Source organism: Myotis daubentonii, chromosome 9 (assembly GCF_963259705.1).
Source record: "Myotis daubentonii chromosome 9, mMyoDau2.1, whole genome shotgun sequence".
NCBI classification, from domain to species: Eukaryota; Metazoa; Chordata; class Mammalia; order Chiroptera; family Vespertilionidae; genus Myotis; species Myotis daubentonii.
Genome location: NC_081848.1, coordinates 57,637,314 through 57,664,477, shown reverse-complemented (window position 1 = coordinate 57,664,477; position 27,164 = coordinate 57,637,314). Strand labels below are relative to the sequence as shown.

The window sequence follows — 27,164 nt, the reverse complement described above, 5'->3', positions numbered from 1 at the left end:
TGGATTTACACTACGACTGGTCACAAAGCAAGTATGTGCTGCCTATGTGACCAGCCCTTTGAAAACTATGAACTCTAAAACTCAAGCCAACTTCCTTGGGAAGAGACATTTTATAAGTACCTCTGAAATTCACAGGTACAGAGAAAAGTATATGTGTACTCTTACAGAGAAAGAGGGATTACTTGGGAGCTTGTACATGACCTCTTTCGTGATGGCTCCCCTTTTCTTGCTGCCCCTGGACTATATCCTTTGCTGTAAATACAGCTTTATATTGAGTCACTGAGTTCTTCTAGGGAGCCACTGAACTAGTTAGGTAGTCATGGGACCCCCCAAGACAGGACCACTGAGTGGACAGGACATTAAGGAGTTGGTAGGGTGGGAGAAGAAATGATTTTAGCTTCCCTATAAGGTGTCTTGGCAACCTTCATTAGAAATCTGTGTCTTCTGAGCAGCAAAGTATTTTTGTCATTTTAGCCTCATCAGTGGTTCAAAATTCTGTTCAGTTTAAACTCACTTTTCTGTAATTTCTATTAAACTTAGAAACAAAGCCCTAGCTGGTTTGGCTCAGTGGATAGAGAGTCGACAGGTCAAGGGCACATGCCCAGGTTGCGTGCTCAATCCCCACTGGGGAGCGTGCAAGAGGCAGCCAATCAATGATTCTCTCTCATCATTGATATTTCTATCTCTCTCTCCCTCTTCCTTCCTCCCTGAAATTAATAAAAATATATTTAAAATATTTTAATAAATTTAGAAACAAAATATAAAGGAACATTCCTTACTTTAAGAATTTTATCCTTATATATTTTGGTCTCTTGTTCCCCATCATATATATATATATATACATACATACACACATACATATATATATATAATATCACAACTTTTTAAATCATTATGTTGTTACTTTATTCTTCTAAAAAGCCTTTACTCACCATCTAGCATGTATCAATTTGCTAGGTGTTAGGGATAAAAAGATTAAGAAGATAAAGCTCCTATCCTAGAAACTAAAGAAGGACACATAAGCATAACAACAGATCAAAATATTCTCTTGGCTTTTCTTAATGTTTCATTTCTATCAGTATCCTAGACACAGGCAATATAAAATATTTCATCTTTAATGTCATACTGAGATTGAAAATACTGCATTGCAGCTACATGATAGATCAACCTTCTTACGAAAACTCCTCTGCAATAACATTCAAAAGTCTGAATGAGCAAGTCCATGACAGAGCTGATGAAAAACAACCAAAATAATACTAAAAATATTACCAGAAGCTACCTCTGCTTCCTGAGCGTGAAAATGTACAATTATCTGGCGATTGAATGGCTTTGCTATCCTTAGGTAAGTTTATGTTTCTGAAATGATCATTCACTGCAGAGTTCCAACTATGACAGCAAGAATAAAAAACAATTTCTCATTCCTTCTGTGTATCACATTGAGTTCTATTTGGTCCTGCTAATATAACACCTTTGAACATCTATATTCTTCTTTATACATGTCTGCCACCTCAGAACTATAAGTCTTACCTTCTTCTTTTTATTTATATTTAATATATACTATACATATAAGCCCTAAGATACATACATACATATATATGTATATATATATGTCAGTTTATTAAAAAAACAAAACTTACTCCATTCTAAACTCATTTCTTTAGAGATGTTAGATCTCTTTTCTAAACAGAGAAAAGTGATAAAAATGATTTTGAACACAATTCAAGGATTGTAAATGGAATACTTTTAAAAGAATAATGAAAAATGAATTTAAAAAGTATCCACCTTTTAGCATGTCAAGTGTTTTTAAAGATGTAACCATATGGAGTTTTATTGAAATTCTGCTCTGTACCGATTTCTGACAGAGAAAGAAGCTTCAGAAGAGCTAAAGACAACTCACAGTCTGCTAACTGGAAGAGCTGTTTTCACTGAATGATGGTATTTCTAGGAAGCTACAATCTATAATAATAAAAGCATAATATGCTAATTAGACTGGACAGCCAAATGACCTTCCGGACATCATTCTGGACGACCTTCCGGACAAAGCCGCGGCAGCGGGGGCCAAGGCAGAGGCGGCTGCAGTGGCGGGCGGGGGCCAAGGCAGAGGCAGTTAGGGGTGATCAGGCAGGCAGGCAGAGAGGTTAGGGGCAATCAGGCAGGCAGGCGAGCAGTTAGGGACGATCAGGCAGGCAGGCGGAGGGGTTAGGGGAGATGAGGCAGGCAGGCGAGTGGTTAGGAGCGATGAGGCAGGCAGTCTGAGTGGTTAGGGGTGACCATGTAGGCAGGCAGGCAGGCAGGCCAGAGGTTAAGAGCCAGCGGTCTTGGATTGCAAGAGGGTTGTCTGACTGCCGGTTTAGACCCGATCCCTACAAGGGGCCCCAGATTGCGAGAGGGTGTAGGCCTTGCTGAAGGACCCCCCCTCCACCCGCACAAATTTCATGCACCGGGGCTGTAGTACGCAATAATAGACAACTGTAAGAGACTTTGAGAGCAGATTTCAAGGGAGGAGAGTGAGTACAGAATAAAACTGGCTAAAGTTTAAAATTTTATAGTATAAGGGAATGGATTTAATCTTTATAAGAATCTTATGAGAGATACTACCATGAACTTTATAAATGAAGGAACCAGGATTTGAAGAAGTAATTTGCCCATTATTATAAAGCTAGTAAGTGAAAAAGCCAAAATTAAAAATTAAGTCATGTGATTCCAGATGCTGAGAGAAGTATGCTATGCTGCCTCCTAAAATAGTAGAATAATGGGCCAGTATGTCCTGGTGATATTAATAATAAACTGTTTCCTGCATATTCTTTTACAGATGCATTTGCAAACAGAATACCAAACGTTAATTAGTGTAAATTTCAAGTTTTTGAATGGAAGACAAAGAGATGCTTATGAACACAATGGAAATAGCTATCTTTCCACAACATAAGAAACAAAGGAGAACATTGCTGAAGAAACGGTACAATGTTGACTTATCCAAACAAAAAGGCGTGATTTTCAAAGTCTATAAGTTCTAAGTAAAATCAAACTATTGAAAGCAACAAATTGACTATGAAGATGGACTGTGGGAGCAGGCTGTCTGGGATCTAACACTGGCTCCATTACAAATAAGGAGAGTGAAACAAAATAAAACGAGTGTTATCACTATTCTTTTTCTTTTCTTCCATAAAGAAATTAAAATGAGAGCACATCTGGTTTTGCCTTATAGAAATAAAAAATGACAAATTAACACATAGACACGGTCTTTCATAAAATGAGAACTTATAATGGGAATTCTTACCATAATCTTATTATCAACCATACATTTTTGATAATCCTCTAAAACAATCTCTTCTTTGGGACATGGTACTCATATTGTTTGGATAGCAATGCACAAGCAAGTGAGGATGCTCTTTATGGCCCTCCCCAAAATGATGATGTTATACTAAATGGTAGTATAAGAACTAGAAAAATTTTTTTACTAAATTATGAACTGCATATATATATATGTATATATATATACACACACAGAGATATATATACTCACATGTATATATATAAATAACCACATATGTATATGCATATTCTCCAAAATGAAAATCATAACCACAAACCTATATCAATGAATAATCTAAGCAAGATCAATATAGTTTTTTTCATTAACATTAATTTGGCACTTGTTAATTAACAGTAATAGTAGCTAACTTTTGAATACCTACTACGTGCCAGGGAATATGCCAAAAATTTGTATGTATACTTCATTCATAACTTATTTACCTTATTCCTAACCAGATGAGGTAGTCATTATTATTTTCATTTTGACAGTGAAACAATATTTCAAAAAGGTTACATATAATGTAATCAAAGTTCAAATGATAGAGCAAGAACTTGAATCCAAGCCTGACTCAATCCATGTGTTCTTAACCACAAATCTATACTTTTATATCATGACATAAAATCCAAAAATTTAAACATTTTACACAATCATATTTAAATGTTATACTACCCAGAAAAGATAAATGTTATTCAATTTTAAAAAAAGAACATAAGTATCAGTGAAGATCATTTAAGAATTGCTGTTGGGGGTCTAAGGTACAGTGCAGCATGGTGATTACAGCATTAAGTACTTAAGCTTCCTAAGAGAGTAGATCTTAAATGTTATCACCACAAAAAAGAAATGGTAGGTATGTGACACAATGGGGGTAATTAGATAATGCTATGGTATAATCATTTTGCAATACATAAATGTATCAAAGCAACACACTGTATACCTCAAACCTACACAGTGCTGTGTGTCAATTCTCAATAAAGTTGGGCAAAAAAAGAATAGCTAAGGGGCCTGCTATTACTTATTTCTCCTGAAAATTACTTGTAAGTTCCAAATGTAAGGTGCTTTTGTTAAGTACATAGCTAAAGAAATCTAGTTCTATATGCTGTAGTTCAAATAAGGGTCTTTTTATTAGGACATAAGCCAATCGTAAAATCAATCACCTAACTAACCTCCTCAAAGAGAGGAAATATTTTTAGAGAACAAAATTAAGTTTTAGAGGAAAAATTAAATCCACTCGACTGTGTTTGTAGCCATTTTGGAATTTACATATTTTAATGTGAAGGAATCTAATACCATCAAAAAGAAAAGGATACTCTTAGGGTTTAATCTAATTGCTGTTTATTAAAGGAAATATTACTGATATGAATATTTAGTTCTGTAGAGTCCTCTAACAATATTATCATGTATGAAAATTACTTCTAATTTTATGTTATAACTAGAGGTCTGATGTACAAAAATCATGCAAGAGTAGGCCTTCCGCCGAAACCGGTTTGGCTCAGTGGATAGAGCGTCAGCCTGCAGACTGAAGGGTCCCAGGTTCGATTCCGGTCAAGGGCATGTACCTTGGTTGCGGGCACATCCCCAGTGGGAGATGTGCAGGAGGCAGCTGATCGATGTTTCTCTCTCATTGATGTTTCTGGCTCTCTATCTCTCTCCCTTCCTCTCTGTAAAAAATCAATAAAATATATAAAAATATATATATTAAAAAAAAAGAGTAGGCCTTCCTTCCCCAGGCTGCCGGCACTGATTTCCCCCTGGCACCCAGAACCCGGGTTTCCCTCTGGTTGCCAGCAGGCACCCGGGATCCAGGCTTCACTCCAGCCATTGGCTTCATCCAGAAGGACATCTGGAAGGACGTCCGGTCTAATTAGCATATTATGCTTTTATTATAGATTAGCATACATATAGCCAAGACAGAAAATTATATAAAAATAATTTTCATTGCCCTGACTAGTTTGGCTCAGTGGATAGAGCGTCGGCCTGTGGACTAAAGGGTCCCAAGTTCAATTCCGGTCAAGGGCATGTATGTTGGTTGCGGGCACATCTCCAATAGGGGATGTGGAGGAGGCAGCTGATCGATGTTTCTCTCTCATCGATGTTTCTAACTCTCTATCCCTCTCCCTTCCTCTCTGTAAAAAATCAATAAAATATATTAAAAAAATAATAATTTTCATCAATGAGAACAGTGAAAAGATTATTCATAGATCACACATGTCTAGCTCAACTTAAAATCTTATTATTCTGGAATAAATTTTTACTAAAAGATAAATGTCTTAAGTCTGCATTAGACAGCTACTAAAGACAAGAAAACCTGTTAATCATCGAACTTAAAAATAATCTTAAGCCAACCTTTAAAATGCATCTACCTTATGATATCCATTGCCTGGTAAAGGATTTCAGATTGATCAACTCCAAGAACCTTCTTTGCCCCGGCTTTAGCAGCAAACATAGAGAGAATTCCAGTTCCACAACCAACATCCAAAACTACCTAGTGTGATAAAAATTAAAAAACAAACAAACAGATGTTATTGAAAAGATCTAATATTTTAAATTCTATTTATATAGTATGTTATTTCTGACTAGGAATTGATCATTAAATTTTAAAACTTTATCAAATATGGTAATTTCTAAGGATATCATTAAAATAGGTTGTTTTACATTCGTAACAGTGTATCTGGCCATAGTCTGTTGCAATCAGACACAACAATGTAAATTTAAGAGGTGTTTTATATGAAATAAGTAACTTCCACAGACGTCTGAATAGAAAAGTATCTTGCTTTTAATTTCCTTATTATACGCATGCACTAATTTGGGCTTAGTAATTTAACAGAAATAAACTATCTCAAGTTTGAATGGCAGGAATTAACTTAAGCATGATAGCCTGATTCAACAGAATTAAAAATGGTCACAAAAATCATAAAAGCCTAATATGCTAAGTGTCTGGTCAACCAGTTGGCCATTCAACCATATCAAAGCATAATATGCTAATGATATGCTAAAGCCACTCAACCGCTTGCTATGACGTGCACTGACAACCAGGGGGCAGACAGTCGACCGGTCGACCAGTTGCTATGATGTGAACTGACCACCAGGGGGCAGTCGACCAGTCACTATAACGTGCACTAACCACTAGGGGGGCAGATGCTCCGACCAGTAGGTTAGCTTGCTGCTGGGGTCCAGCTGATCAGGACTGAGCGAGACAGACTGGACATGCCCTGGAACCCTTCCGCAGTCCCTCCCTGGCTAACCAACCTCCCACATCTCTCCCTGGCCCTGATCGTGCACTCTCGCAATCCGGGACCCCTTGGGGGATGTTGGAGAGCCGGTTTTGGCCCGATCCCACAGGTCAGGCCGAGGAAACCACTGGTACACGAATTCGTGCACCAGGCCTCTAGTCACGGATATAAAATATCACACATCCCCTCCACTTCCAAAATTAAATATTGAACTCATTTTAATAATACAGTTACAATAAAAACAAGTTAACATCTAGAAATCAGTAACTTGAGAATTTAAATTTTAAAAATGATACTCATTATCATTTGTAAAAGTAATAGAGAATTTTTATGCATATACAATGCAATGTCTTTGTTTCCCCTTTTTACAAATGGAAGCATATTATGCCCATTGTGCTACATATTGCTTTTTTTTAATTTAACAATATAACGATCTTTGCATATCACTTTACAGAACATCTCTTATGTAACTGGATTCCATATTATGGCGGTAACATAATCTACTAATCCAGTTCTCTATTAATGGGGCATTTGAATAGCTTTTGAAATTTTACTATGACAATGCTGTAAGTAACCTCATATCTAACCCCATTCACACATGAGTAAATCTATAGAATATATTTCTAGAAGTGAAAATATTGTCAGAGAGTATATACATATTTATAACCCTGCTTACCATAACCAAATTGCCCCATCACAGGGCAATTCTACTCATGAAGACTCCAACCAGCAATGTCTAAGTGCCCATTTCCTCATAGGTGAGACTAGCCCATGGAACAGATAAACTTTTGTATTCTGCCAATCTGGCAAATGCAAAATAATGAGATCATAATTTCCATTACTGTGGAGTTTAGCATCATTCTATATATTGTAGTGCCATCTGTAGTTCTTTATTATGTGAACTATCTACTTATATCCTTTCTCCATTGTTCCACTGAGTTACTAGTCCTTTTCTTATCAATTTTCTAATCAAATATTTCTTACCAAGTCTTATCAAATAAGAGTTCTTTGTAAATCAAGGAGATTATACTTCTACAACATGACTTGCAATGGTTTTGCTCAGCATATATTTGTTTTTGATTCTGCTTACAGTGATTTTTTGCTATGAAGAAATTCTTTACTAACGGTCAAACTCATTACTCTTCTTTTATGAATTCTGGATTTTGATCGTAATTAGAATGATCTTTCCCATGTTCTCTCCTATTTCATCCTTATACATTTCCTTCTAGTACATTTATGGTTTCATTAATAGTTTGTTTTCTTATCATGGTATACGCTGAGGTATGGTTCCAAAATTATTTCTGTTCAGAAGGCTAACCAATTATCCCAACATGTTATTAAAGAGCCTGTTTCCCCTACTGATTTGACATATGGTTGCTATAGTCTGAATGTTTGTGTATGCCATTCCTCCCACCACCAAAATTTATATATTGAAATCCTAAACCCCAAGGTGGTGGTATGAGAAGCTAGGGCCTTTAGAAGGTGATTAGGTCATGAGGACAGAGCCCTTATGAATGGGATTAGTAAATTTATAAAACAGGCTCGCTCTCTCTCTCTTTCCTTTCCTGTCTCTCTAAAAATCAATAAAAACATATCCTCTGGTGAGGATTTAAAAAAAAGAATTACCTCTAAGAAAAACTGCTTAGTGATGAAAGCTAAGTACAAAAGGATATGTATTATACACTCCAATTAGAGTTTGTATTCTTTTGCAAGACTATCTCACACACACACACACACACACACACACACACACACACAATATATATATGCATATATACATATAATTCTTATTTAATCCTCATTTTGTAAATGAGGAAAGTGAACTTCAGAGAGGGAAAGAAACAGGTCCAGGATCATGCAGCTGGTAATTTGTAAAGCTAGCATTCAAACATAGGTCAACCTGTTTCTAAAGCCTACAGTATTTTAAATTATATTTTTAATTGTATCTTAATTATCTATCTATCTATCTATCTATCTATCTATCTATCTATCTATCATCTATCTATCTATATAAAAGCCTAAGAGACCAAATGACCAGTCGAACGGTGGCTATGACATGCACTGACCACCAGGGGGCAGATGCTCACCGCGCAGAATCGGGCTCCCTCCTGTCTAGATCAGGCCTTCAGGGATTGGGCCTGCAAGGATCGGGCCTATGGGGATCAGGCTGAAACCTGCTATCCGACCTCCCTGGAGGGGTCTTGGATTGTGAGAGGGCACAGGCCAGGCCGAGGGACCCCACCGGTGCACGAATCCATGCACCAGGCCTCTAGCTTATTATATCTAGCTGGGAATTAGATAAGGGAGGAAATAAACTAAAACTTGATAGAATCAAAGAGGTACAAATGATAACAGAATAAACTAACACATAAAATCATGGAAGAATTTGATTCACTTTTTCTAAAAAAAAGAAAGAAAAAAGTGAATTTTAACTGTAGGTAATAATTAAAAGCATAAAGGAGGCACCTCACTGTGAATTTTTTCAATGGACCACAAATGGAATTAATTACAAATGGGTGATAACACAATTAAATGCCACCCAAAGTTAAATTAAATCTGAGAAACCATATGGCCTCCACAGGAGCTGTGAACTGAAACAATATTAAGAAAGGAATGAAGGGAAAGTGGCAGGAAGGGAGGGATGGACAGAGAAGGGAAGGAAAGGAAGAAGGAACACATTTTTAAGTATAACATTTTTTTGAAAAATAAATCTCTTCTTGCACTATCTATATATATATATATAAAACCCTAATATGCAAATAGACAGAATGGCAGAGCAACCGAACTGGTTTCTATGACATGTGCTGACCACCAGGGGGCACACAGAGAACATGGCGGGCATTGGCAGTGGTGGGATGGTGGAGCAGGTGAGTGGGGATGCCAGACCAAGGCGGGGTGCTGGTCGCTGTCATCAGGGCGAGCCTCTGGTGGTTACTGAAAATTCTTTGCTCTTGCATGCCACAGTCCCACAGGGTGCTTGCCCATGCTGCTGTCAGCGGGTGCAAGCTGCGGCTGCTGACTCTGATCGCTCCTCAGGGCTTCTCCATCTCCCCCTGCTCCTGAGGGGCGATCAGAGCAGCAGCCACCACTCACACCAGCTGATGGCGCTGGCCCTGCTCGCACCCACGCCTGGCACTGGCCCCAATGGCTCCACGCTGTCAGCGGGTGTGACTGGGGCTGGCGCCGTCAGCATGTGGGAGCGGCGGTGGCGGAAGTGGGGCTGGGGCAGACAGGGGATCGGGGGCCATGGTGGGAGGGGCTGGGTGGGAGCATGGGCCAAGACCCCACCCTTGAGCCCACTGCAGCCTCGCGCCCACAGTTTCTTTCAAGGTGCACGAATTCATGCACTGGGCCCCTATTGTAATATGATATAGAAGCTAGTGTTGTGAAAATAAAGTTTGTCTACCTAATGGAGATAAAGCAAACAAAAACAATGGTAATAAAACTTAGGAGAGCCCTATATCATACATTTTAAAAGAATTATATTTAAGTAATTTCTTGAACAGAAACTATATGACCTATATAAAAAATAGTGTGACTTAAAATATAACTAATGAATGCCACCCTAATTACTCATTCTATTTCAACATAATGGTACTAAAGTGTAGTGGCATAGGGTAAGGGGCACTAGACTAGGACTAAAATGCTTCATGTTTGTTTATTTTTAATGGCCTATTTTAGGAAAGTCAATTACCCCATTGGCGTCAAGATTCCTCATGTGTGAAATGGAGGTAAATGGAATACTGTATAAAACAATGAGGCAACATGTTTGAAAGTAACCTATAAATTAGCAAATGCTAATTAAATATAGGTAGTATATTTTCTAAATCTGTACCCACAGTATAATAGAAAAGTATCCCAAATCATTGAAAAATATGAAAGCCCTAGATGTAATATTTTTAATTACATAAAATCATCCCTTGAATGTGCTTTAAGAAGTTAGAAATTGATGCATGTAATATTTTACATTATAGTATATTTTTGAGAAACCATAAATGCCAAGCAAAACTAATTGCACATCAATAAGTTAAATAAAAGCATCTTAAGCAAAGAATGAAAGAAATATACTCCCAACTTATTAATAAGCTCTTTTCTGACTTTGGCAGATTTATCTTCAATAAGAGCAGCAAACAGAACACAAGATAGTAATAAACATTCTATGTTTTCCTCAGTCATGTATTTTGTCTGAAAATATATATAATATATACAACATTTCTATAATACTATTACAAATAAAAAACAAGCAGCAGGAAGTGACTGTGTATAAGGTCTATGAACCCAGTAAGATGTGCTCCATATACATAGAAATATTCGTAGTTACGTAATTTTTCAGTGTTTAATCTTGTGATCCTAACTTACCTTCACTTAAGTTCTTATGTTATATATACATATCAAAAAGTATTAAGAGCTCTAACCGGTTTGGCTCAGTGGATAGAGCGTCGGCCTGCGGACCCAAGGGTCCCAGGTTCGATTCCGGTCAAGGGCATGTACCTTGGTTGCGGGCACATCCCCAATAGGGAGTGTGCAGGAGTGTGATCGATGTTTCTCTCTCATTGATCTTTCTAACTCTCTATCCCTCTCCCTTCCTCTCTGTAAAAAAATCAATAAAATATATGTAAAAAAAAAAGTATTAAGAAAAGATAAGTCAGAGACAATGATGGTGCTTTTATTATAACAAAAATAATATAATTTTAGAACCAAAAGGGCTTTAAAAATCATTTTACAGATGAGGCTCAAAAACACTCACCACTTCTTTAAAATTATTAAATAGCTAGTTCCTGAGAAGCCAGGCAAGACTAGTGATTCCCAGACCAGTACATGCTTAATTTCTATGTTCACATATTAAGAAAAAAAATAAAATTAAAATCTGAGCATAATCTAACTATAAATATAAAGCAAAATTTCTAATGGTAACCTAACTGCTTCACTAAAAACAAAGTGTTTTAATTGATTTCAGAGAGGAAGGGAGAGGAATAGAGAGATAGATACATCAATGAGAATCATTGATTGGTTACCTCCTGCATGCCCCCTACTGGGGATGGAGCTGGCACCCCACCCAGGCATTTGCCCTGACTGGGAATTGAACCATTCATAGGTCAACACTCAATCACTGAGCCACAATGGCTGGGCCGAAGTGGTTTTTTCAAACACATATATTAAATAAAATTTTTCCAGCACTTGCATGTAAACAGAAAAACTATTAAAAAATTCTGTCTTCCTCAGCGGACATGGCTCAGTGGTCAAGCATCAACCTATGAATCAGGAGGTCACAGTTCGATTCCCTGTCAGGACACATGCCCAGGTTGCAGGCTTGATCCCCAATAGGGGGCATGGGGGAGGTAGCTGATCAATGATCAATGATTGTCTCTCATCGCTGATGTTTCTGTCTCTCTCTCCCTTTCTCTTGCTCTCTGAAATCAGTAAAAATATATTTTAAAAAATTCACGAGGAAAAACAAATTATACAAATTTCAAACATAAACACACAGTGTGAAAGATCATCTTTGAAATAACCTGAGGCAGTATGAAGATTAATTGTAAAATTTAAAGTGCCTCACACAAAGGAGCAAATAAATGAAGTCTTAAAAGAAAGCACATAATATAAATTCTACCTTACATTATTTGTCCCTACATACCAGTAACTTCGTAAGATTATTAATTTTTAACTAAATAACAAACTGGAATATTAATGAAAAGTGTGCTTTGGTATGGGGTTTATCAGATATTTGAAATTCACAAGAAACACAGTAAATAAAAAATATGGTTTAAGCAATATTATCTGGATAACCAAAGTTTAACTAAGCTATGTCACTGTAATTAATGATTTCAGTTAAAAAAAAGAATACAGTAGGTCCTTGGGTTACAGAGATCCGTTCCTACGGTGCAACTTAACTTTCGCCATATGTCGGAACCCACCTACATAAGCACCTACATCACTCACATGGAGCACATACAAAGCGGTAATGAAGTGAAACAGTAAAAAAAAAATTAAAAGGAAGATAACAATTCCTGACCTTTACTTGTGGTAAATAAATAATAAAAAACTTAAAGCACATATGTACATACGTTGAAATGACGAAACTTTTTTTTTTAATAAATAAATGGGAGATGGTGACTTAACCATGAAACGATGTACATCGAGTCCAAAGTAACCCGAGGATTGTCTGTATACTGAATGACAACAGTACGAATCAGCATTTCTGTTATCAGTATTCTGCACCACAGAGCAACATCATAAAAGTCTCCCATGAAGTAAAGCCGGAGTACACTAAATCAATGGCTATCACAATAACTCAAGAGAGGATTTCTACTGGCCAACATCTGCATGAAATGTACAATTCTGTAGCCTATAACACTCACTTTGTCTTTGAAGATATGTGGATTTTGGTATATAAAATCTCGGTAACTTTCTGTTCGTATTTTGTCCTACGGTGGAGAAAAAAAAACTTGTGTTTATAGAATAGTCTAAACAAATAAAAACATTTTTAGAAAGTTATTTGGTATTTTATTACACATTATTAGTTTCCATAGCTACTTTCTGCCTGGAAAACCAAGATTAATTTTATTTTCCTAAAAGAAAACAATAAGAACAGAAATAGCAACAAAACATAGACGAAGTTTAAGAATATCACTGAAAGTCAAATAAAATCTAAATTCTTAAAAATGTACACATTTTCATCTTGATATGCATTATCATTATAAGACTTCAACCTTCAACTGATAGTTAAAGTTAATAGAAGATAAACATGATATTTTACTCCTTTAAATAGGTTCAGAATCTAGAACCTGGCTCCCTGTATTAGAGTTATGGTAAAATATCAAAGAAAAAAACAACAAAATAGGTAACTGTAAAGTTACATATGAAAAATGAAGCTTAAAGTTAAGTATGGTATTTCTAAGAAAGTCATTTGTCAGCACCTATCTGATTTATAATCCTGTCTTGCTTCTACAAATGTCTGTAGTAGGAAATGATGCTTAAAAGTAAATCATTTGAGCCCTGCAGCTCACATGCTGAGACTTCTGCACTCTGGAGTCTTACATGACCTGTGACAAGGCAGGTACTGAATGCTAACATTTATGTTGGTTCATGAACAGAGCTGATTTCCTTTTAAATTACCTCACTTGAGATACATACAAACAGCAAAGTAAGCAGCAAAGGGCTCTGTTGCCAAGTGAGTAAAATGAGAATGAAAAAAATATCTCAAACTAGAAATTCTAATTTTGGGTTTCACACTAGGTAAATTAAAACAAAAAATAGTTACACAAAATACTACAATGTAAAATTTATGTAAGGCACACAATCCCCCCAAAAATTTTATGCCAATATTATGATTTAAAAACAACACACGAAACATTTAAAGGAAGCTTTAAATTAAAAGAAAAGTTGTTTTACTTAAATACTGGATCTAAAAAGGGGGAATTCCATAATTAATTCCACACTTATTGATGGTTATTATTAATAGCTTTTTAAACATTTTAAATCAGGTTTGTTAAATCTTTCCCTGAAAGATTTTAAGAATTACTAAAAAAAAAAAAATCTGTTTAAATACATTTACACATATTAACTAATTTTAAAACTTAAAAAACATAGCATTTCATACATTTGTGGCATTTTTATACCTTTCTTATACCATAAGCAGTAATTTTTGCTGACACAATAAAACCTACAAATGGGAACATCAGTCAAGAAGCCAGTCACTTGGAAACCCCTCACCAATCACATTGCTTCACCACTGCTCCAACTTAGTCATTACCATCCCAACTTCTGTCCTAAGTTCATGCACTGCTGCTCTGCTCAACTATAATCCTTCATCCAGGCTCTTTCTATATATCCATCTGTTACTGTTCATATGCTCACCCTGGTGCCATGAAATCCAAAGTATACCTAACATAGTACCTCAGACAGAGCAGTTTCAATTTAATAACTGAAGCTTTAAAGAAAAATCCACTGAATACGAAAATGCAAGCATATAAGACTAGCCCTCATAACCATTTCTAAAAATACATTCCATCAAAAGAGTAACACTTAATTTCAAAATAAGGTACTAAACAGAAATTTAAAAATCATCTTTTGCACCAACATATTGAAACCAAGAAACACACAAAAAAAGAATAAAATTAGAGCTCCAACACTACAAAGCAAGATTGTGTTTTAAGACTAGTAAGAGTCATGGAATTATTCCTATGACTATTTAAAAAAAAAAGTTAGACCCTTCTGGGTAGCTCAGTTGGTTGGAGCATTGTCACATACACCAAAAAGGTTGCAGGTTTGATCCCAGTCAGGGCATATACAAGAATCAACCAATGACATAGAAGCATTGAACAGATCATCAACCTCATAGGGAAGGCAGGGGAGGGTTGAGGGAGGAGGGGTGAGAGATCAACCAAAGGACTTGTATGCATGCATAAAAGTATAACCAAAGGACACAGACAGTAGGGGGTGAGGGCATGTGCTGGGGAGTGGGAGTGGCCAGGGAGAGGTCAATGGGGGAAAAAGGAGACATCAACCAATGAAGGCATAAATGGAATGGACCAATTAATAGATGTTTCTCTGTTTCTCTCTAAAAGTCAATAAAAATTTTTTTTTTAAAAAAAGGTCTTTTAGTTACTGATATATAGTTACAAGTATCCAGGACAGAGTAGTGGAAATAGGTGCTCAAAGTGGAATTCCCTGAATACTGTGTTAAAGACACTCACATGTACTACCTACTGGGAGTCTTAACCTTATCTGTCTGAAAAATGCAACACAATTTCTATGCCAAAGGCATTAAAGGTTTATGGCATTCAGATTGCTGGGGTGATGTAAAAGGACAAACATGGGCTTAGATTAACTACTTTAAGGAAAATATTCTAGACACAATAAAATTAATTTTAACAACCATCACAAAAAAAATGAAGTGAGTTTCTTTTATACAATTTCACTATGGACTTAAAATAATATATTTGTTCTAATAAGATAACCATTTGTAATGCTATGCCATTACCCAAGTGACAACAAGAAGCACAACCATGACATGACATGTGATTACTAAAAAAAAATGACATGGCACTTCTTTAAAAAAACCTTAAATAATTAAGTTACTATTAATCAGCAAGCCGTCACTCTTTGAATCTACAAAACTGAATGAACAAAATATATACATTATTAAATCCCCCGGTTATTTCAAATGTATATGTTTTAGGGGAACATAGTCTTGAGGCTTCCATAACAAAACAATCTTTTGAGGAATCATTCAGAAAGGAATTGTTTGTTCGTTTCAAGAAAAGGTCGTGGATTCTAAAATTCAGAGAGATAAACATCTAAAATTTTCAATAAGTTTTATATTTCAACATGTTTTACTCTAGTTAGATATTTTTAGTTTTACTAAATGGAAAAATTACATCTTACTAGTTTACAATGTATAATATAATACATGATGAAATATATAACTAGAAATCTATTTCTAGGTATAACTAGAAATCTACTTGTACTTTATGAATACATTAATATTACAAAAATTAAAACCAGCCAAACTTAAATATCTGATTTAACCAATTTAGAAAATTTCTCTATATATCAATGATTTCAAATGTAAAAGAGTTATGCCATAACAATTGAAAATTACTTATAAACTTTGTACCAAGGAATTATTTGCCCAAACTGAAGTCAGTATAGCTAATTAAAACACTAAAATTAATCGTTTCCTTTGTACACTTTAAGGCAAACATATAATTTATTCATATTTAATAGTTGTTCTTGAGAAGACTAAAGCAGTTGTTTTTTACCAATGTTCTATTTAAAGCAAAAGTAATTTCATAACAAAGATTAATAATGATCTTAAACAGAAGTTAAATGACTCTGATGCTTCTGCAATCTTTCTAATCCAAGATGAGCTATCAAGCATCAAAGAGATTTGAAAAACAGTTATAAAAAAACAAAAAACAAAACAGAAACCAGTTTCCTATAGCATATGTATTAAGGATTTGTCTTATTAAAATTTTCCTTAATTATGGATTTGGTGCATTTGTACTCTTTTCTAACCTTTAGCATTTCTTCATGTATCCCATAATGCCCGTATGAGCTGAAATAAACACCATCCTCATCCTCCTGAAGGTCTGCAATGGCAGTAGTAGATGCCGACCAGGTTCTGATATCTGCGTTCATCACAAAATCCTGAGCAAATTGTCTGTAATCAATTTGAAATACACCCTTGAGACAGGTTTATTGGACCATGAAAAAGGGAAAGCTAGAGGTTGAGGAAGAGGAAGTGGGGGGGCAGGAGTGAGTAGAGTGTGATAAGCTTTCTAAATAATTCTATCATAAGCAACTGAAAGCTCCCCCTGCTGGATCTCAAGCAATGGCATTCCTTCTGCAAACCACAAAGCCCTGCCAACTGCAGATTATAGCTGTTTATATCTTTCAACTGAATAAAATAAGCACATTACCTTTATTCAACTTTATTATTCTTAATATTCCAAAAGCTTATTTTAGTAGCTAAATCAATGTAATACTATATTTCGACACTATTAATATTCTTTAAAACCTATTATCTCATCAATGGGTTATATGTGCAGAAAGTGGACCCAAATTGAGATTTACATAAACCAACACCATCCACTTCAGCTCTAAAATTTAGTTCCCTCTCTGATCATATATTAAGAATCTGTAAGGTATGCATGTGAAAGAAGTGTAAAGATGCAGACAGTAGAGTTATTGGTGGTTAATAGGTTACCCAGCATAAAATCTCAGAAACAGGCAAGGGAAACTGCAATCAGCTATACTGTCCTTCCTACTCAACATTCTGGCAAACGATGAAGTGGGTACTCGGGCAACAACTAAATTACAAATCCAGAAGGTAAAGCTAGAGGCATACTTAGTAAAAAGGCCGAATCTCAGGCCCTACTTGAGACCTCCTGAATCAGAATCCGCAGTTTAACAAGATCCCCAGGTGATTTACATGCACATTAAATTCTGAGAAGTGCTAAGCCAGTAGACTGCTAATTTACTCACTGGAGAAAACCATCATAATTGTCTGGTGTTCGGATTAAATACTAAACCATAATTATATTTTGATTCTTTAAAAGCAAACATTTTAACCCCGTATTCCTCACAAACCTAAAAATATTAATCCCACCACTTTAAAAGCCTGGGAGAAGAGCCCCGGCCAGTGTTGCTAGAGCATTGGCCCTCACACCAAAGGGTTGCAGGTTCAACCCCAGCCCCCAGGTTGGGGCATGAGCGGAAGGCAACCAATTGATGTGTCTCCCTCACATCGATGTTTCTCTCTCTTTCTCTCTCCCCCTCTCTCCTTCTCTTTCACTCTCTCTAAAAATCAAGGGAGAAAAAGATCCTTGGGTGAGGATTAACAACACAAAAGCCTAGGAGAGGAAAAGTAAAATGGAGAAATCTATTAGAAATAGGGTAATTCGAAGGAAGGCAGCATCAAAGAACAAAAACACTTAAGACAACACTCCCCAGAACAATTATCATTATTATAAAATAATAAAATATATGAGAACTTTATGTTAATCAACAATGTCACAATGTATAAAAATATTGTTGCATTGCTGTAATATATTAAAATTAAATATCTACATTGTACTTTCCAGTATATAAAATGCCTTACCATATCCTATCTTATTATTAGTTGTATTATTTTTTTTTGGGGGGGGGGGTCTAAACAATTTTTTATAAGACTGATAAATTACCTCATTCTTTGAAGATCCTCACGCGCTTTAGCTAATGCAGCTTCAGCAGACAGTGCCCTGGCTTCCATATGTTTCAATTTTTCAACAACAGAGGTATTTTCACTGAGTCCATTGGGGAATGAGAATGGGACTGACACTGGTTCATAAAGATCTTCTACATCTAAAGATATAAATGGACATTATCAGGACATCTTATAATAAATATATAAATATGTTAGGAATAAGTACATACATACTAAATGCCTATTATGCAGCCACTTGAAAAAAATTAGTAAAAGTACTTTAAATCAATGTATAAATCCAAACTGCTTCCATTTGAATTTAAAGAGCATGCTGTCAGTCTATGTTTTTCATTAGTTGGCTAAATTAAAAACATAAATAAGCATTAATTATACGGAACCAAGTACCAGAAGAAACAAAAAAGTGGAAGGAAAAAAACCCTAATATTTATTGATTATCAGCTACCTTCCATGTACATGCATTACATCTCAGTTAATCCTCAAAGGAAAGCTAAATTGTAAGTAATTATCCCTGGGTTAATGCATGAGAAAAATAAATTTTAGAAAAATTAAGCGACTAGCCCAAAGTTATACAGCTGTTAAATGAAGGAACTAAGATTCGAACTCATGCCTGCCTCAATCACTTGGTTGTGGCCTGCTGGATTCCTCCACTGAAAAGTTTACATCTCCTTTGTATTTAATAAATTGCTTGGGCCCTGCTGGTATTGCTCAGTCCTTAGAACATTGGCCAGTGCACTAAAGGGTTTTGGGTTTGATTCCCAGTGATGGGCATGTATCTGGGTTGCAGGTTTGATCCCAGGCATGTGGGAGGCAACAAAATGATCTCTCTCTATCATATCGATGTTTCTCTCTCACTCTCCCTCTCTCTCCTCACCCCATTCCCTCCCTTCCACCCTCTCTAAAAAAAAAAGAAAAGAAAAGAAAAAAAAGAAAGAAAAATCCATGGAAAAAATATCCTCAGATAAGGATTAACAAAAATAAAAATAAAATAAATTTCTTGGGACAATACTTTGAACTATGCAAATCATGTTCCACTTTAAATAATTGTACACTAGTAACCCTCAAAACTGTCAAGGTCATCAAAAGCAAGGAAAGCCTGAGAAACTGTCATAGCCAAGAGGGGCTTGAGGAGACATAGCAGCTAAATATACTGTGTATCCTACATGGGATCTTGGAACAGAAAGGGAGAGTAGGGAAAAACTAATGAAATCTAAGTGAATAAAATGGAGTTTACTTTTTCTTTAAGTACAGTATAATATTTGAAACATATTCCACAAAGGATGTATTCATCTTACCAAACTGAAGTAAAAGGTCATCTTCTAATACTGGCTTCAAATACTCTTCTTTTTCCCAAGGCACTGGATTACATATGGAATTCATATACTCAACTGTAGGATTCTGGATGTAAAATTAATTGCATGTTTTTTCAATGCATATAATCATAAAATTCCCTTAGCAAAAACTAGGAAAATTAGACAAAAAAGGAAATCATGCTGACATTACACAAAATCTCTATTTAAGGAGTCTATGTTCAATTGTCATTTCCTTAACTTGATTGGATGACTGCTTAATCAATGGTATCACTGCACAATTTTATATTGTTGGGATCTGGAGGAAGTGGCAATATACTCATTTGAATAGAACAGAAAGAAGAACGAAGTATTTGAAAGATAGAACAAAGAAAGCAACCACAGCACTTGAAATCACACTAGAAATTATTTCTGATTTTCAGAAACCTTCAGTATTTCCCTTTATCTGACTCTGAATTACTTTTTTATATCACACTGATGATTCATCTCTTAGATGCAGTTAAAAATGACACTTATTAAGTATGGTGTGCATCCATTTACTTCAGGGGTGGGGAACATTTCACGCTCCGGCCTCTAAGGCTCGTGAAATCATTTGGTCTGGCCCTGCCAAGGTATTAGGGGTGAGTTAATTAAATGTTTGACCAAATATAGCAGGCTAATTTTTAGGTTGATAATTTTGGCCCACGAATGTTATAAATATCCAAATAGCCCCTGGCAGAAAAAAGGTTCCCCAACCCCTGACCAAGTATACTTGGTCCTGTATACTGTGGCATTTCCTAATGTCCATGATTCCAATATGATGACTGACAAATTTAAAACAGTTTCTTGTAAAGTAGTTCTTCGTATTCTTTTAGTCACCATTGGTAGCAGTATTTCTTTAGTTTCAAAACAAAATTGTAAATTAAGCATCAACTTACCTTAAGCCTAATAAAATTTATTAGTTTAATGTATCCATAGAATTCAAGTCCTAAAGGGGGAAAAAAGATAATTTACCTATTTTAACATGAGTTTTGTTTAATTGACCTGTTTTATAGAGGCTTCTCTGGTTAGACAATAAAACATTTCTGTCCTCTAAATCAGCGGTCGCCAACCTTTTGGACCTCATGGACCACTGGTTGGCAACTACTGCTCTAAACTAAAACTTATAATATTTTTAATTTCTTATTAAGACCTAGAAATAGTATTTTGATACTTCTGAATATTGTAATTGAGAAACAGCTACCATAGATGACAATATTTTTCTTGCATTTCTAAAATATGGAAAATTAATTTTTAGAACTCTTCTCATTTCTAAGAGCATTACAAATCAGGAAACTTAGGTCACAGACTTTGCCAAGCATAGGGCAGTTGATATTAGAACTGAAAGTTCCTACATCCCAGTTTTTACAGTGCCTACCAAATTATAATTTAGCCAGAATCTGGAGTATATGAAGTATATTAGCTTTAACATTAAGTTAAATGATGCATATTGAAAAACAATGAGGCTTGTTATCTGGTTCTCATATATTTCCAGAAATGAAACGGCATTTAAAACAGGGGAAAACAGCCTTGGCTGGTGTGCTCAGTGGTTAGAGCATCAGCCCGAGCACTGAAGGGTCTCGGGTTTGATTTCAGGTCAATAGCATATCTAACAGATTTCTCCTGGAAAATGTTGTATAAGGAACATAATGGCATACAAAATGTTTTTATGTGCATAATCTATAACAATAAAAGCATAATATACAAATTGACCAAATGGCTGAACAGCGGAACAACCGTCCAGACGACCTTCTGAACGAAGCTGGGGCTGCGAGAGCCAAGGCAGCAGCCAGGGCGGCTGCAAGCGCCGAGGCAGCCAGGGCTGCGAGGGCCTACCCTTACAAGAATTTCATGCATTGGGCCTCCAGTAGCATATAAAAACCCCTATGTGGTAAGAAAAAAATCCTATATAATAAAAGCCTAATACGCAAATTGTTCGACCGGAAGTTCGACTGCTTGCTATGATGTACACTGACCACCAGGGGATGGCGCAGAACATGGCAGGAGTCAGTGACATGGTGCTGGCAGCAGGTAGCAGTGGAGGTGCTGCTGACCCTAATGGGCCCTGACGAGAATGGGACTGCAGCGGGATGGTGGAGCAGGTGAGCAGGTGGAACCAGGCCAAGGTGGGTGCGAGCAGGGGCCTGATCGCCCCGCCGATCACCCCACAGATGGCATCCAGCGGCGGGGGCAGGGCCGCCACCCGGCTCCCAGGTGCTGAGGGAGCCAGGCAGGGGCCTGGCCCAGATCGATCACCCCGTAGGTGGGATGGTGGAGCAGGTGAGGGTGCGGCACCAGGCCACGGCAGGATGCCAGGCTGGGTTATGGGGCTGCAAGGATGGGGGCACAAGCTGGGGCCCGATCCCTGCAGGCCACCCCGAGGGACCCCACCCGTGCACGAATTCATGCACTGGGCCTCTAGTACAAAGTTATATTTACAGTATGATTCCAAGTCATAATTTAAAAATGCATGTTAAAAACATGAAAAAAATCCAATGAGACTAAGTTATCCATGCCTTTCAAAAGTAGTTGCACTTAAATTTATAAACATATTATGTCACATTTATCTAATGTCCTTTGCAGTTGTTAGTAAATACAGGGGCCAAAAAAATAATTCTGTACTTAATTTTAGTGGAACAGTGCAGGTCTTCTATGTCCACTTAAAGAAGTAGAAAGCTTTATTAGTAAAATAGGTATGATTAAATGCAAGTCTCAAAAGAATCATCTAAATATTTTACTTACCACCTTAATTTCATCAATCCTTTTTCTATAATCTCTTACCAAACTCCTTATAAAACTCGACCTTGTATGCCTTGAATTTCACATGCTTTTTCACATAAGTTGTCTTTTTTCATAATGTTCCACCTCCTTTCCCAAGTCCACCTTTATGCTTGCTCTCATTAATTCTAATATATTCTCTTTCCTTAATTCTAATATGATAAAAATGCAATCATTATATTGACTTCCTTTTGAGTTGTGAAGTCAATATAAGCTTACAGTGAAATCCTATGTAGAAGAATCACTTATATTTAAGGGCACTGCCAAAAAAAGATAGGTTGTTGCTATATATTTCACTATTGTTTAGAAAAAGAAAGGTCTAGAAAAACAAAGTTTGAACTTAAATTTCACAACTAAAATTTTCCTTATTCTAAAAAATACTCACCATGTTTATGGACCATGGTATCGATATTAAATTGATGCTCAGACTTACAGTGCGAAAATGTTTCTTCAGCAGATGTAAATAACCTGAAAAATCAAGCAATAAATAGCTTCATGAAAAAGTCCCCAAGAAGTCTAAATATTGATTTTATGTTAAACATACACTCCCTTTACGCCCCGAACCTGCTGGTTTCTAGTTTTATTCCCAATTAAAAAACATTCTCTGTAGAGTCAGGAACCAGGACTTTGCAGTGGTTCTCAACCTATGGGTCGCGACCATCGGAAAACACATATAGCATATCAGATATTTACATTATGATTCATAACAGTAGCAAAATTACAGTTATGAAGTAGCAACGCAAATAATTTTATGGTTGGGGGTCACCACAACATGAGGAACCGTATTAAAGGGTCGCAGCATTAGGAAGGTTGAGAACCACTGTAGGGAATCAGTTCTTCTCAGTTCCATTTTACACCTAAAACAAACCAACTCCCCATTAAATGTCAAAGGTAATTTATTTGCCAATTAAAAGCACCGAATTTACCAAAAGGCTTTTAAGAAAGAGAACTCCCTTTGTTAGATTCCATTTCTCTCAAGATATGAAAATTCCCTACATAAGACTTTTCTCTCCTCTTACGTGTCAATTCTGTTTTTGGAGGCTTTGAACTGGCAGAGCTCAGAGTACTTTCAGAAATAAAGCATACAATGTAATTTTACAGCTGGCATATTCCCTAAGTGCCGTACTTCAAAGGTGACCTTGTAGTGTTCCCAAAGTACTTGCATTACCGACACTGTGAGGACCAAGTCTCTCGGTGATGTGACCTGCAAAACTGAAGGACGCAAAGCAGGCACACACAGCACAGAAGCCGTGCGCCTCTTGTCTGTGCCTCGCACAGCGCCATGCAGCAATTAGCTCTCAACAAATGTTTACCAAGACCCGTCCTTTTTGCAGCATTGTTGCAGCCTGTCACAGAGAAGTCCATCCTGATGCTCCACAAATGTCACAGTGCCTGGAGGATAAGTAGACATTCTACAGCTGCCCCAATGAGGCCACAGGTGCAAACGATGATGAATCCAGAGGCGCTAACCTACCACCAAACCAGCACCATGCCCAGATTTAAGGAAAACTGGAAAATGTTTATTCAGGCGACCCTGGCCGATGCCACACAGGCCTCTTTCATGCCCACGTGCCAGGACAGCAGCCAGAGTCAATGCTTGTGGAAACGAAGAGGCAGAATTGTACGTGGAAAGAACGTGGGTTTGGATAGGACAAACCACAGCTGTGTGACCTTGAGCAAGTTACTGATACCGGAGCTTTTTTTTTTTTTTAACCTAAGTGAAAAGGCATCAATTCCATCCCCTTCAACAGGGGGGGAGCCCTACCGAAAAAGGGTTACTCTTTAAACTAGAGGCCTGGTGCACGGATTCGTGCACTGATGGGGTCCCTCAGCCTAGCCCAGTGGTCGGCAAAGTCATTAGTCAACAGAGCCAAATATCAACAGTACAACAATTGAAATTTCTTGTGAGAGCCAAATTTTTTAAACTTAAACTATATAGGTAGATATATTGTTATTAACTTAATTAAGGTACTCCTAAGCTGGCCTTTGCTAAAAACGTCCTCAATCTGATTGAGGTACGTTCGCTGAGGTCGACCTCTTCCAACTGTCCCATCCACACTCGTCTTGTATACTTGTTTCAGATAGACGAGTGTGGATGGGAGAGTTGGAAGGGGTTGACCTCAGTGAACATACCTCAAAACAATGTACCTCCCCCATGCTGTGTATCCCAGGGCCCGCCTGCACCTCCTCTCCCGAAACCGACTTCTACGCATGGGCCACGAAGTTTCAATCGCACTGTACGTGCGCACCCGCACGTGGTATTTTGTGGAAGAGCCACACTCAAGGGGCCAAAGAGCCATATGTGGCTCGCGAGCCGCGGTTCGCCGACCACTGGCCTAGCCTGTGTCCCTCTCAATCCAGGACCCCTCGGGGGATGTCAGACTGCCGGTTTGGGCCCAATCCCTGCAGGCTGGCCTGAAACTGGCAGTCCAGTTGAAAGCGGCATCAATTCCTTCCCCTTCAACAGGGGGGAGCCCTACCGAAAAAGGGTTACTCTTAAACCTCTTTTCAACCTTTTTTAAGAGCCTACCAGGCGGGCACCACACCATTCCCGCTCATCCCGCCTGGCTGCGCCTGCTGCCTCCTCTGCTCAGTTGCACTGCCAGGGGTGGGCGAGGCTCCTGCCACCAAAGCTGCGCTTGCCAGCCATGATCCAGGCGTCTGGAGCCCGACAGCCAGCTGAGTGGCGCTCCCCTGTGGGAGCACACCAACCACCAGGGGGCAGCTCCTGTGTTGAGTGTCTGCCCCCTGGTGGTCAGTGCACATCATAGTGACTGGTCAGTTGGTCACTTAGGCTTTTATACATATAGATGGTTCAGATGAAGTACTGCACCTGAGAAGCTCTCTGCTGGTCAGGGATCACAGAATGGTAAAGCTGGAAGGGTCCTTCCAAGAGATTGTTCAGTGACTCTGAAACCTGTTATTGGTTAGAGTCACCTGAGATCCGGGCCTTTATAAAAAGAGAGATTCCTGGGCCGCAATCCTGACCTAGAAGGACCGTGGTGCGGAGTTCCACATCTGCGTTCTTTCCTAAGTGTTTCAGGTGACACAGGTACACAACCAGGATTGGGAACCACAGATCCAGTGCAAAACCCTCTCGTGTTACACACGGGGAAACCGGCTTCCAGGCCATGGCTCCTCCCTCCATACCACCTGGGGTCTCCCTTCTCCACAAGCCCACGCTCCAAACCACTGGCGGGAGAAGGCGAGGGCAGGGCACGCGGACCCACGTGGCCCGGGCACCACCAGGCGCGGAGCGCACGAACCTGTCACAGAACAGGCAGGGCGTCTGCTGCTTGTCGTGGGGGAGCTCAGCATCGTCCTCGTCCTCCCAGGCGGCCTCGTCCCCACTGTCTGACAGGTCCGGCAGGTCCTCCTCGTCCTCCACGGCGCCCCGGCCGCCTAGCACACGCAAAAGTCAGCCCCGCTTCGGACGCCAGGGCCCGCCAGGCCCCGCGCACGAGGAGGAGGGCGGGGAGAGGCTCCACCGCAGGGGAGCGCCGCCCGCATCCCGCTCCCCGGCACCTCCCGCATCCCCCTCACCCCCAGCAAGGCCCCACCGCCCGGGCTCCGCGCCCCGGAGGCTGCAGGAGGAGGAGAGGGTCTTTCCCCAGCCCCTGGGCGGCGCGGGTGCTGAGGGGCCGGGAGTACCCACCGGTAGCGCCCGACGCTTGCGAGCACATGGCTGAGGTGCCCCGGGAGCCCGCGTGCTGGGGGCGGGGACCTGGCTGAGCGGCGCGCGCGGCCGTCGAGGAACTCTCGGACCGGGGCCCAGGAACGAGCGCGCGCACGCGCGCAGCAGGGAAGGAGTTGGGGGTACTTCTCGGGCGCCTGGACACGCGAGAGCGCGCGCGCGGGCTCGGGAGCGCTTCCGGCCCCGAGATGGCGGCGCTGGTCACGTGGGTCGGAGGGCGTGGCAAAAGCCCTGGTGGGCGGGGCTGCGGCCCGAGCTCCGCCTCCTCCCGCCGCAGTGTTGTCGCAGTGCGCCCGGAATCAGCGCGTTGAAAAGAGGTTTAAGAGTCTCAGCCTTGGACAGACTTTGGTTTCTTCCTCCGGCTGCCACAGGCTTTAGCGAAAGGTGCTCGTCCGCAGCCCTGTGCCCAGAGGTGGGGAGACGCCGCAGTGGTTTTGCAGTGGGCACCCCGCCCTCCGAGCTTCCCCCATTCTGGGTTCGTGGAGGGGAGAGCGGCCCGCGGCGCCCTCTGGTGGCGGAGGAGGCAGAACACAGGCGGGAGCCAGACCCCTCTGGTTCCTGGGCTCCTCCCGCCCCCCATCCCCTGCGGTGAAGCTGGGGGAGAGGGAACTGCGGGAGCCAGCGTGGGTGTACTACAGACCAAAGCCTTGCAGGCTGCTTTAGGGATTTCAGTCTTGAATGTCAAGTGGTTAAGTGAGAACATGGACTCCAGAGCCAACCTACTTGGTTTGACTTCTTCTGTCACTTTTCCATGGAAAGTAACTTCACAGGGTGATCTGACCATAAATCCCTAACTGGGCAAGTCAGGTTGGGTAATCAACCCCAGGCATGTACTAGTAACTTTCAGTAAAAGGTTCATCTTTGCCTTAAGCAAGCCCTGCCCGTTGTTTCTGTGCATCTGGGTTAATACACCTTTGAAATTAACCATAACCACCCTCAAGAAAGCACTGAACCTCGCTGACTATCCTGTAATCCAATCCTGGCCTTGCTTTTTCCCACCTTTATGTAATCTTCCTTACATTCCCTCCTTAATTTTAAACACATGAAAGAAACTGCAAGACTGTTATTCTCCAGAACACTTGAGATCTTGTTCCCCAGCCTATGTCATCAGTTT

The 27,164-nt window shown here is 39.1% G+C and overlaps 1 protein-coding gene across 2 annotated transcripts in view; it reads right to left on the bottom strand.

Annotated features, from left to right (window-relative positions):
* PRMT3 (protein arginine methyltransferase 3) overlaps nucleotides 1-26,247 on the bottom strand; it is a 105,037-nt gene extending 78,790 nt beyond the window's left edge. The window contains exons 1-9 of one of the 2 annotated variants that reach the window (XM_059709144.1): nucleotides 26,012-26,247; nucleotides 25,623-25,758; nucleotides 22,742-22,824; nucleotides 20,478-20,527; nucleotides 19,546-19,648; nucleotides 18,231-18,390; nucleotides 16,564-16,708; nucleotides 12,903-12,968; nucleotides 5,674-5,795 (exon numbers count right to left, since the gene is read on the bottom strand). In XM_059709144.1, the coding sequence (XP_059565127.1) occupies nucleotides 5,674-5,795; nucleotides 12,903-12,968; nucleotides 16,564-16,708; nucleotides 18,231-18,390; nucleotides 19,546-19,648; nucleotides 20,478-20,527; nucleotides 22,742-22,824; nucleotides 25,623-25,758; nucleotides 26,012-26,039 (893 nt within the window). In that variant the 5' untranslated portion in view covers nucleotides 26,040-26,247. The remainder of the gene's footprint in view (nucleotides 1-5,673; nucleotides 5,796-12,902; nucleotides 12,969-16,563; nucleotides 16,709-18,230; nucleotides 18,391-19,545; nucleotides 19,649-20,477; nucleotides 20,528-22,741; nucleotides 22,825-25,622; nucleotides 25,759-26,011) is intronic. The other variant, XM_059709143.1, reaches the window with a different exon arrangement.
* Between the last annotated feature and the right edge of the window lie 917 nt (nucleotides 26,248-27,164).